Source organism: Pseudorasbora parva, chromosome 3 (assembly GCF_024679245.1).
Source record: "Pseudorasbora parva isolate DD20220531a chromosome 3, ASM2467924v1, whole genome shotgun sequence".
NCBI lineage: Eukaryota > Metazoa > Chordata > Actinopteri > Cypriniformes > Gobionidae > Pseudorasbora > Pseudorasbora parva.
In genome coordinates, this window is record NC_090174.1 from 40,801,598 (window position 1) to 40,814,159 (window position 12,562).

The following is a 12,562-nucleotide window of genomic DNA, read 5'->3' on the forward strand; positions in this document are numbered from 1 at the left end:
TCTCTCTGCTATCTATTTTTAACATGGCCAAAAGTCAAATAAACAGAAAAGGTAAATGATTATCACACCTTGAGGTCCTGTCATACTGTAACATCAGAGAGTTTGCACCACCTCGTCCTGCTTGTCCACGAGAGGTAAACACCACAGGACTGTTTCACACCGCAAAGCCCTGTTAGTACTTTAGCTGTAAATAGAGTCTCTCCACTCTCTCCCAGCCTCTTCCCATCACCTGTCTACACATTGCTGTAGTTCACTCATCACGCCTGCTCCCTGGTACACGGACTGCCTGCTAGAGGTGTGCTCAGAATAAAGTGATGTGGAGAAGAGAGAAGCATAGATGTGTTACTTTTCTCCAGATGAATCTTTTCCTTTACATTTCTTTACAGCAAAAACGGTCTTGATTAACATTTTCTTCATGCTAACTAATTGGATAAGAAAAAAGGTGAAATATAGGAGACTTCTGTCATCATATGTTCTCACTCACGTTGTTCCAAATCCATATGACTGGCTTTGTTCCATGGAAAAATTCATATATATACACATTTATATACACACGCACATTCTAATACGCGTACACTACCGTTCAAAAGTTTGGGGTTGAGACATTTAAAAAAAAAATGTTTCTGAAAGTTACTTTTGACCACCAAGGCTGCAGTTATTTGGTCAAAAACAACGTAAAGCACTAATATTGTAACAATAACATTCTATAATTCTAATATGCTGATCAAGTAATATTTCTTATTATCAAGGTTGTAAACAGCTGTGCTCACTAATATTTCTTTGCAAACCATGCTACTTTTTTCAGGATTCTTTAATCGATAAAAAGTTTTTTTTATTTGAAATATATATTTTTTTGTAACATTGTAAGTGTATATTAACTGTGACTTTTGATCAATTTAATGCATCATTGTAGAATAAAAGTATTAATTTCTTTAAAATATTTTAACTGAACCCAAACTTTTAAACATTAGTGTATTTTGGGTAAGTTCATTAGAGACAATTTTCAGTCTGTACATTTAAAAAATACAATTTTCCTTTGGGGTTCCTTGGAAGAACATGTTTGGATTGAGATGGGGGTGATTGAACAATGACAAAAGTTCTTTTGTTGGTGAACTATTCTTCAGAAGGAAGGGATATAAATTAGGTCATTAAAACTGGCAAAGCCCTCTCAATATTCTACACTTGCTATGTAGTGCAGGTATAGAATGCATGGTTAAACTTCATGACCCAAACCATTAATCACAAACATTTCCAGGATGAGTAAAGCATGCCCATAACTAATCTTTGTAATCAGGCATCCATAAAGACCTTCTTTTTATTTACACCTCAGTTAGTTCCAGTCCTTAAATCTTCTTGGACAAGCACTGTTCCAAGAGCACTAATATTTAGTTCAGCAGTACTGGAACCTTTCACTGTTTGTATCACTCCGCTTTTCTGTCTTAGTTAAAACCAGCTCATTTGAGTTTGATTCAAGACCCAGAAAAAGTACCCATCAGTCAAGACAGAATCCATATGCTCTCGTATTTTCATGGTCTTGGTCTTGGCCCTCGTTTCTGAATCCAAGACTATATTGTCATGGTCTTGTCATGGACTCACAAGCATGTAGACAATATTTTAGTGATGATGCTCCCCGAATCCGAGTCCAAGACCATATTTGCATGGTCTTGGTCTTGCCATGGACTCAGGAGCATGAACTTGTTCTGACTACAACATTGTTAACTTGTGTAAATCGCAGCCATCCAAAATGAAACCCAAATTTGAAAGCAAACACAAAATCACCATTATAAAAGGGGGTCTCGACATGGATGGAGACTAATGTCAACACCATGCCTAACTGTTTTATTTAAAAATGTCTGTCTGAGGCTAACATATTTGTTTCCTTAAATCTTCTCTTCACTAGTAAAGAACAGCAACGTTCTCTAAAGATGATGTCCGTGTGGGAGCAGCGCACCACCCAGATTCGGAAGCACATGCTGGCCAGCAGCGAGGCATTGTACCAAGAGGAGCTTAACCCCCGGCTGACTTCCAACCTTCACCTCCGTCCTGACATCAAAACCCACCTGGACCGGCCTCTGGTGGTGGAACCTCGCTGTGATGGCCCCATCAGCCCTCACAGAGGCTGGGACAAGCCCCAGGATTTGCAAGGGGAGGGTGGCACGCTGGAGGAACGAGTACCCCCTGTGATGGAGCCTCCACAGTTGCATCCACCTCGCAAGCATCACCGTCACAGAGAGCGGCCCTCCAATGAGACCAATGAAAATGGTGACACCGGACATGGCAAAGAAGGCCGCCATCACGTCCATCACAGCCGCAGTAAGGAGCATGATGGGACACGGTGTAAGGAGGGGAAGGTCGACAGGAGCCGGAGCAGAGAGGGGGGCCGCAGACATCACCATCAGAGCTCGGTGGACGAGGGAGTGGGAGTTGGGGAGAGAGAACATCGTCACCATCACTCCCACAGGCATAACAGGGAGGGCAATGGGGTGGTCAATGCTGGGGGGAAGAGCGAACGGCGGTCCAGACAGAAGGAAGGCTCACAATCAGGAACAAGGGAGGGCGAGAGGTGCTCAAGGGGCGAAAATGGAGGTAATGGAGGGAGAAGGCGGCACAGGCCGCGAACCAGTAAAGCTCAGTCCACACTGGAAGGAGAGGAGCAACAAGAGAATGGAGAGAAGGACGAGAGCAAATCAGCCAGCCACAGGTAAAACTTTCTTTTCAAACAGTCCAAAGATGTCTTGGATTGAACAGTACATTTGTTCTGAAATTTTTTAGAAAGTAAACTGAACCATGTTCCAGTAGCTACGACACTAGTGATCTAATTTGTATGTGAGCAATGATGCCTCTAGTGGCGGGGATTTTGATTCATTCCAATAACTCTTTTAAATCCATTCAGCAAATTTCATTCATATTTGTTCATTGATCCTTTCAGTGACTTTCTTTTTATTGACCAGTAAGTGACATTTGAGTAAATTCATGTAATCAGCGGAATATTAGAGAAACATTTTGAGCAAGAAACAAATCTTAATGTTGTTTATAAGAATGTGTCAGTCAGCACATCCTCATTAACAAAAAAGTTTTTGTTATAAATCTCAATTGGTTTGGTACCACACACTAACTCGCACTAAAAAACACCAACTCATTCATTGAAGAGTCTATTTAAGGAGTTGGTCCAACCAGTATAATATGCTCTTAGCTATGAATTAGCGAATGGATTTGAATGAGAATTAATTATTCACTTTATTAATTTAGAAGCACTGAACTGTCTTTCAACTTCAGAGTCTTTCAGGACAAAAACATCAAAGTGTAAACTTGGTTTGACTCACTGCTCCAGGCACATGGACATGGGAGGAGATTCATTGGCTATAAATCCCCATCAGCCTTCAGTTGGGAACCGATGGTTTCTTGAGAAACCAGAAGACTCGGACAACAAGCGAAATATTGGTCAGACTGGAGGAATAGGCACACACATACCTGTGACCATCACGTCTCCCCCAGGAGAAACAACCCTTATTCCCAGTTAGTATTTCTCATAAAGTCACATCAGGCTATGGTGGCTCATTTTTAACTCATTTTATACTCATATTTATGTGTCACTTTTTCAAGGGGGTTAATTGTCAGTGTTGGTCTAACAAAAGTGACATTTGTTTGTCTTCTCAGTGAACAGTATAGACAGTGAGACAATGCCCATGACTGAGAAGAATCTGGAGGATCTGAACCAGAGCAGTCCTCGCCCCATCCTCCCCTTCAGCTCGATGTTCATCTTCAGCCCAAACAATCCGTGAGTCTGTGTGTGGAAGTTCTAGGGAACATGTTGGAAAAATGTCTAACAGTGTGCAATTGAACAATTATTTTAGTGCAATGTCACAAAAACTGTTGTTAGAGCATTAAACCAGAAAAAAACGTCAACAGTTTATTTGGTTGCTTGACAGTAGCTTGCATTCAAAAAAGGCTTTCCAATAACAAGCTATTTTCTTTGTCACTAAGTAGTAGTGTAGCATGGGGCAGTCAAGTGATCATATCAAGCAGACACTCAGACATCAAACAGTAGCTTCAGACTTCTTGCTTCACAGACTTAAATTCACAATGAAATGGAAGTAGCAACAGACCCTTTCTTCCATATTGTGAGGTACATCCAAGTGAAACTGAATATTTCAAAAAATAAAAAATATGTAAGGCTGTAAGTTCTATCCTTATATTGTTGACTGGATGAAGGCGGATCTTGCAGTCATTTGTAAGAAAAGGGCTGGTTTTCAGCAGGCTAAATGATTGGTGAAGTCTGGCATATGTCACCAGAGAGAAGTCTGTAGGAAGATTAAATTATGGTATGTTGATTAAAAATTACTAGGTGAAGACAAGTAAAAAAAAAAAGCATGGATAAATCATTCAGAATGACATCAATGACATGCATTTTGCAAATAGATTGAAAACATAAAATACAATGAATTTTCATTTCATGCTTACATTGTCACTCCTGCTGTAGATTATGAGTAGCTTGTCGTTTAGAAAGGCCCGATTTCAAATTAGCTTCCTCAACACTGGTGAGTGGCATCTTAAACATTCACACACAGCATTTGTATTATGCATCTGGCAAACCACCAATAGTTTTATATCTGCAAACGCTCTTGCTTGTCTTAAACGTTCCTAAGAATGGTTGCAAAGTTTAATTGTGTGTGTTTAAGATCTTTTGGGTCTAAAAAGGCATCCAACCTCATAAACATCCACATAAAGCTGTGTTTTAAAGGGCATTTGCCAAATGTGGCTATCTGTCATGACACTGATGGTGTAACAGTATAGTAATCTGTTTTATATTACTATATGTCACAATAGCGTTGACCTGACCATGCCTACTAGATACATTCTCTAAAATCTACATTATTTCTGAATTAATCATTGAACAATCAGAACTTGCCTATGGCCTACATGAAAATATTAATTATCGGTGGTTAATTAAACGTGCCTGTCTGTAGATTTAAAGTAATGTTTAGGTGTCAGACTTCATTATGTAATTGCCTTAGCCCAACTCTCATAGCATGTGTTTTTTTGTGCAGGGTGAGGCGTCTGTGCCATTACATTGTGAGTCTACGCTACTTTGAGATGTGTATCCTGGTGGTCATTGCCATGAGCAGTATAGCCCTGGCTGCGGAGGACCCAGTCCAAGCCAATGCTCCTCGAAACAATGTGAGTCACTCATGTTTCATCTGTACTGGTCTTGCTGTTCAAAGGCAGATTTTTATCAGTGTTTGACCTCATTTTCCTATATGTCCAAAATGACTGATTATAATCTAATGACATTTTTACTCTTCGCTTATAGGTCCTGAAGTATTTGGACTATGTCTTCACTGGTGTTTTCACATTTGAGATGGTCATTAAGGTAATTTTGTGGTACTACAGTGTTTAATTATCTCACTAGAGACGTGATCCAAAAGTCATATGACCTGAGATGTCGATATTTGGTGCCAGTCTATCTATGTAGGAAAGGCCCCAAAGTTATGTTAGTGTTGCTATTATTTAATACAGTTGACCATAATGTGCTTTATGTTTCACTTTCACTCCCATTTATTGCTTGTAGAAGAGCGCGCGCTGGTTTGTATATTATATCTGACGTCACGCAGTAGTATGCAGTATGATAGAGACAGTCAGTCAGTTGTCACGCAGTAAGTATTCAATACGATAGAGATCATTCGGTTAGATTATAATTTTGAGTGACACTTTCCTCAGAGTGTGCGTGAATGAGAAAAGTAAGTAATCTGTTGCATTACTCGAGATGTTATATTTCTTTGTCAGCTGTTATTTTTAATATTCGACATGGATGATAGTTAAGAGCTTAAGGGTCGTTACACGACCGTTGTGTTAATTATATTCACGTTCGTGCATTCCTTTCTAGCTTCGGTCAACCTGATTCAGTATGTCAGGTTGAATGGGTCACATCGTGTTTAGACATGTTTAAACCTTATTCAGTACTTGTTGTTATGAATGTTAAGTAGTCTGTGGCTGAGTAATATGTGAGGTGTTCTTAAATATAATTATCTGGACCGCTATTGATGCTTTGAAGTATATTATAGATGAAAGTAAGTTCTATCTACGTCATTAGTCACTTAATGCATGGTAGAAAATCTGAGAAGTGTTTGAATACTTTCTCTCTGCTTACATTTTGCGGTTTAAGAGATATAGTCATCTTCTGACTACTGTTTTTTTATGTTGTAATGTGTATTAGTGCTTAAGGAGGAATGAGTGTATATATATATATATATATATATATATATATATATATATATATATATATATATATATATATATATATATATATATATATATATATATATATATATATATATCCTTATATATATGTTTCCTTTATTCATTTTTATTCATTCTCTCTTTATAGAAACCACACTCGAAAATACACTCACATTTTAACTGACTCAAGAAAGATGAAGGAATAAACAGAATAAAAGAATTATCTCTCCTCTCTTCATTTCACTCTCTGGAAAATTTGGCCTTAAGTGGTGTTCTGGCCGACACACCTGAGTGAACCTGGTGATAAACCCGGAATTAGCACCTAGACTGAGCTTCTACCCATTATCTTTGTTACAATCTATGTGAAGTACATTGACCCATATTAATATCAGGCATGTGCAAAATGATGTATTTTTCATAATTTACTGTCAGTGGTTTGACTGATTGACTGGTCAACTACTTGGTCTAGTTAAGATGGTTCACATAGGATGTGTTCTTGTGTTCATAAACACAAATTACATGGAGTGCAACATAGGGCTCTCGAGACATGTGTTTTTTGAAAACTGAACATATCTTAAAAAATGTACACACAAATAGACACAGACATGATGAGGTAGAAAAAAGGTTTGAAAAGTTATTGAATTATTATTATTATTATTATTATTATTATTATTATTATTATATAATTTTTCGCTCATCAGAGCAGTAAAGGACAGACTTTTGACAAGTAAACCGGTCAAATATCTATGACCTTTTATTGTACGCAACTCAAAAGTCATATTCCTCACAATAAAAGACTCTTACTAGGACTCTGTATAATAATGTGAACATAGCTTACAGTGAGCAATATGAAGTCTGTCAGTAAAATACTTAAAAATGTATTGTTATAGGCAATTTGTTACTGAAAATGGTGCTTTTATGGCTTTATTGATGGTCTCAAGGTTCTACACTCAATAATCTTTCATATTTATGCTTCTCCTTTGAAAAGATGGTGGATTTGGGTTTATTGCTGCATCCTGGTTCCTACTTCAGAGATCTGTGGAATATTCTGGACTTCATTGTGGTCAGTGGTGCACTGGTGGCATTCGCATTCTCGTAAGTTGCCTCTCATTTACTAATACCTACATAAATCACACTTTTAACAAAAACTTTTTGTTAGAATTTTATTATTGATCTTGACTAAAATACTTTGTAATTTGAGTCACCTATTACTGCAAGTATTTGCCCGTATACTCTCATCTCTTTGTTTTAAAGGTTTTAGGTCACGTGTCCACCAAAACATTTTTAGGCAGCTGAAAACACTAGACACTCTGCTGAAAACGCCTCGCTGTTTGGCTGTTTTGGCATTTTGGCAGCGCAGCGGGGTTTTTTTTCAATTGAGACTCTGAGACTGCTTGTTATGATATGTAACATCCGCGAAAGTATTACTAGTATCTCATTTCAGAGATAGTTTGTTTCTATATAAAATGCTGATACAATGTAAAGTATTTTCTCTGGCTCTTGTTTTAAATTTTTTTGTTCTGTTATTATGCTCGTTGTGTCATCTGTTGACATTGTACACAGAGAATGTGGCAGTTGGCCGGTGTTGTATTTGTCCCGCCCCTTCTACACTGTGATTAGACGGCTGGGGTGAAGAGTGACATTTATGAGTGCTGCGTTTTACTCATAGACTGTAAATATGGATGTAGTGTCCGTGACATCACCCATAGTATTCCGAAGACCAGTTCTAATGCGTAAAGTAGAGACGAGTTTGCCAGTGCGCCATCATGCGTCACGCCCAGATAACAGAAAATAGGCAAAGAGGCGGGACATGGGTGGAGCTGAGGTGACGCGATGACTAACAGACAGCGAATAAGTGGCTATCCACCTGTCACTCAGAGTGGCCACGCCCTTAATTATGCAGAAATTTAAGGCTTTATATAACGTAAACGAATGAGTTATAAAAAAATTCACCCCTTCACAGTTGTCATGAAGGGCAAAATTAGCCATATAGACCAAAAACAGAATTTATACCGGGCTGTAAATATGTTTTTTTTCTACTGTAATGTTGGGAATTTTAACATCAGGCTCAATGAGATTTTGCACCCTTCTGGAGCCTGTCAATGAATTGCAGTTTAAGTTACATCCGTATTGGCTTTAACAGAAACTGGGGTAGGTTGCCGCCTGGTTTTACTCAAATTTGAACATTTTTAAACTCTCGGCGGCAAAAAAAAAAAACACTGAGCGTGAAATACTTGCTCTGCGCCTTGTTACTACGCTCATGGTGTTATAAAAACGTATGAAAAAAACGCTTTGGTGCACACATGCCTTGCTCTACACTTATTCCCACTGTGACAAGAGTGTCTAAGTGCCCTATCTTGCACCCAGCGCAATTGACTTTGTACACCGACGCATGTGTCATTCCTATTTTGCACCCGCGCAAAGCGCGCTTTTCCCTCCACAGAAGCACGTTACTAAACTAGTGAATGAACTTGCCCTCCCTGGGCGGTTCAGCGCAAAAAAGGAGGCGTGTTCCGGCGCAAACAATCCCTGGTGCTATTTTGCTGTCCCATTAAACAATTGCGCCACTGAACAGAAAAAACCTAGTCTAAAGTTAGTGGCTCGTTGCGCGTTGTTCATTATGCTATTTTAGGGGCCACATGCTTGACCATAATGTATAGCGTGCACAACGCGCATACACTTTGCTCATGTAATCTACACAGATGCAACAGTTATTTTTGCAAATCATAAATTGTTACACTAAAAAAATATAAATACGTGAGATGACGGAAACCATTGTGGTGTCCCACGAAGATGTGAAAAAATAGGCATGAATCTAGCTTACAAATTATTCAGGCTAATTGTAGAAATTAAGGATCAGACCTGTTTGCCCAATAGTGGCAAGACATATATGTATATAAGGACATCTGAAAAAATTGGTTTGTCCGTGAAGAACCAGGAAAAAAATCGACTGAAAAACTGAAAAAACTGTTTAACCGACGCTATTTTGGGTGGGTTTCTCCCATCCCCATACAACACAACTTCTCTGTCTTTCACTGCTTTTACAAGAACATCAGTCTCGTTGGCTGTGAACCGCTCCTGGCGTGCGCCTGGTAAATACGCCATAATAATAGCAATTCATAATGGAACTTGCGCACCTGCTTTTAAAGGGAATGTTGGATGACGCTCTGATTGGTTTATTCACGTTACGCCCAAACCACACCTATGAATAATGAAGCTACTTCAGACCAACCCATTTTAGATTTTCGCCGGGTGCAAGAGCCATTTATCCCGCCAGGAAAATAGCAACAGCGCCGAGACCCGCCCACAAAGTTACTTGCGTTTCGCGTTTTGACACTTGCGTTTCAGATCGTTAAAATAGGGCCCTAAATCTATCTTTGTATTCACATTCAAAGCTGGACATTTACTTTGTTTTAAAGGGGGGGTGAAACACTCAGTTTCAGTCAGTGTCATGTCAATCTTGAGTACCTATAGAGTAGCATTGCATCCTGCATATCTCCGAAAAGTCTTTATTTTTTTTATAATTATATAAGAAAGATGCGCTGTTCCGAGTCTTTCCGAAAAAAGCCGAGCGGGTGGGGGCGTGTCGTGTGAGCGGAGCTAAATAATGACGTGTGCAGCAGCGCGCTGCAGTGAGGAAAGTGAGTCGCTCTGTGAGGAAAGTGATTCGCTCTGTGAGGAAAGTGATTCGCTCAGTGAGGAAAGTGATTCGCCCGCCGCGTGAGGAAAGTGATTCGCTCTGTGAGGAAAGTGATTCGCTCAGTGAGGAAAGTGATTCGCCCGCCGCGTGAGGAAAGTGAGTCGCTCTGTGAGGAAAGTGATTCGCTCTGTGAGGAAAGTGATTCGCTCTGTGAGGAAAGTGATTCGCTCAGTGAGGAAAGTGATTCGCCCGCCGCGTGAGGAAAGTGAGTCGCTCTGTGAGGAAAGTGATTCGCTCAGTGAGGAAAGTGATTCGCCTGCCGCGTGAGGAAAGTGAGTCGCTCTGTGAGGAAAGTGATTCGCCCGTCGCGTGAGGAAAGTGCTAATACAGATCGACCGCCGGCCTATCAGTGGGTAAGTCAGTAGCTACTGGTTATATCACCTGTTTAGCATCCTACAAGCCAGCGCTTTGATGGGCGTAGCCTGTTGCTTTCGCTCTCTCCCTCGCTCTCTCTCACGCGCTTCCGGTAGAATTGTCCGTAAGGCCCATACAAGGAAATTCCGCCCCCGTTAACGTCAAAGGGGACGCATGATCTCAAAAAACTTGCCGAAACTTATGACTAACCGGAAGTAGTATTTTTGACAAAGAAATACTCCCATCAAACGTCCACCTTAACTTTTGAAACTTTGTCTATGTTTAGTATGGGATTCCAAGTCTTTAACAGTGTAAAAAGATCAGTATGCATGAAACAGCATTTCACCCCCCCTTTAAATTCCACCTATTCATTATGCTGCAAGAAAACTAAGCTTTGATTAAGATTAGCCAACTCCCACTGATCTGTTGTTTCCTTCCTGTCCTTCTCTCAGAGGTGTGGGCCACTTCATATCACTTTATTGCACTTTTGAGAATGCAGTCTGAAAAATGTGTGTGTGTGTGAGGGAGGGAGGGAGCTAATAAAGAAGTTGTCTGATACTATCAGCTGTTCGCTCATCTCCTGTGTAGTAATGGATAGGCCATTGCAATGCTTTAGTATTAAGGAAATGCTATTAGCTGCTATTAGAAACACTTACTAGTTCAACAGAAATAGAAAAGAGCTATAATGTTATGATTTCTGACTTCACATGCACCATTGCACCAACCTCTCAAATGCCCGATACATAACTATAAAGACCAGAAACGGTCAAAATCAGCTCTGTGATAAAAGGTCTCAAGAAATGTCTTTCTTATTTTCTTTGTATCATATTTGTGTATATATATGTAGATCTGGGTGAATTTAATTTTGTTATTTGATAATAAGACCAGCACTGGCCATTACTGGCATGCTTTGGATGCGGATCCTTGGAATAGGATACTGTTTTGTTGGTGTCCCCACCAGGCTTCTTAATTAATTTAACCAGCAAGACTTTCTTGGTCAGAGTGAGATCAGAGCTCAGGAATTGTTTCCCGCAACGTCACAGTTCATTTTCAATGAGAGAGAGTGGTTGAAGTACCTTGAAATATTGCTTCAGAATAAAGGGGTCTCTTTAAAGCACTGTACTGAATAATCTGTCCTACTTCCTGTTTCGTTTTTTTTATGTTTGTATCTGTGTTGTCATGTCAAAGTCGTGTCAAACGTGAGTGAATTGATGTGCTGCCACTGACTTTCCTCTCTTCCTCTGTTCTCTCTGCCTTGGATCGCTTGAAGGAGCTTCATGGGGTAACGCCTTAACTCTCTGTGTCTTTGTTTCTGTTTCTGTCTCTGTCTCTCCCTTTCACTGTTCATCTTCTTGCCTGTCTCTGTGTGAGTCAAATAATGCTTAGCCCCATAGGCAAGTGTTGAAGCATGGGTTCTTCTTCAGTGTTTCAGCCTCTCCATAATCCATCATATAACATCACTCTCGCATTCCAGCAAATTAAGTTGATTCTTTTTCTCTATATAATTTAAAGTTGCCCTAGAATGATTTTTTTTATTAACCTTGCCAGCGCCGTGAAATAATAAGAGTTCAGTGCATGGACATCACATACTGTGAGTCTCAAACACCATTGCCTCATATTTCTTATGTAAATCTCGTGCATGAAAAAACACCACGGAAAAATAAGTGATTTGCATATGTCCGAACATGTGCATTGTCAGGCGGAACTGCAGCCGAATCATCAGGACTGCAGGTAGACAAGCATCACACGCGGATAGCAAAAACAGCAGCTCTCATGGACACATATGTCATGTTCCAGGCTGTGCAGGGGATGGGAGGACTTTTCTACCCTTCCCACAGATAAAAAATGTCAACAGTCATGGTTGATGTTTATAATCAGATACCACAACAATTTAATACAAGATCGTTTGTTTGTTTGGCCCATTTAAAGCAAGCTTCACTCAGTGTCTTAAACTGTAGAAAGTGGCAACTGTATTCCTGCAAGCAGTAAGTAGTGATTTTATCCACTTATTGACTCTTTAAACAATTTCTGATTAAACTGAAAGTTTCTTAGAAAGACAGCATTGTATAGATGACGCAAGATGCTAGTACAGTAACAACAGGAAACTTCAAGTACCATACAAATCTAAATAGTGTGTCTAATTACAAAGGTTAATATTATTTTGTATTACAAAATACAACCATAGATACGTTGCTTACTGATCGTTTACTCGATCCTTCAAGCAAACGTCACCTTTTACACCATATAAGTTAAAACGGTCATCATTTGACA

At 39.6% G+C, this 12,562-nt stretch overlaps 1 protein-coding gene across 6 annotated transcripts in view; it reads left to right on the top strand.

Annotated features, from left to right (window-relative positions):
* Nucleotides 1–12,562, top strand: part of cacna1ba (calcium channel, voltage-dependent, N type, alpha 1B subunit, a) — a 139,068-nt gene that overhangs the window by 90,693 nt on the left and 35,813 nt on the right. For all 6 annotated transcript variants that reach the window (XM_067438879.1, XM_067438880.1, XM_067438881.1 and 3 more), the window contains 6 exons: nucleotides 1,901–2,701; nucleotides 3,332–3,516; nucleotides 3,658–3,778; nucleotides 5,049–5,178; nucleotides 5,312–5,371; nucleotides 7,226–7,332. In XM_067438879.1, coding sequence (XP_067294980.1) covers nucleotides 1,901–2,701; nucleotides 3,332–3,516; nucleotides 3,658–3,778; nucleotides 5,049–5,178; nucleotides 5,312–5,371; nucleotides 7,226–7,332 — 1,404 coding nt within the window. The remainder of the gene's footprint in view (nucleotides 1–1,900; nucleotides 2,702–3,331; nucleotides 3,517–3,657; nucleotides 3,779–5,048; nucleotides 5,179–5,311; nucleotides 5,372–7,225; nucleotides 7,333–12,562) is intronic.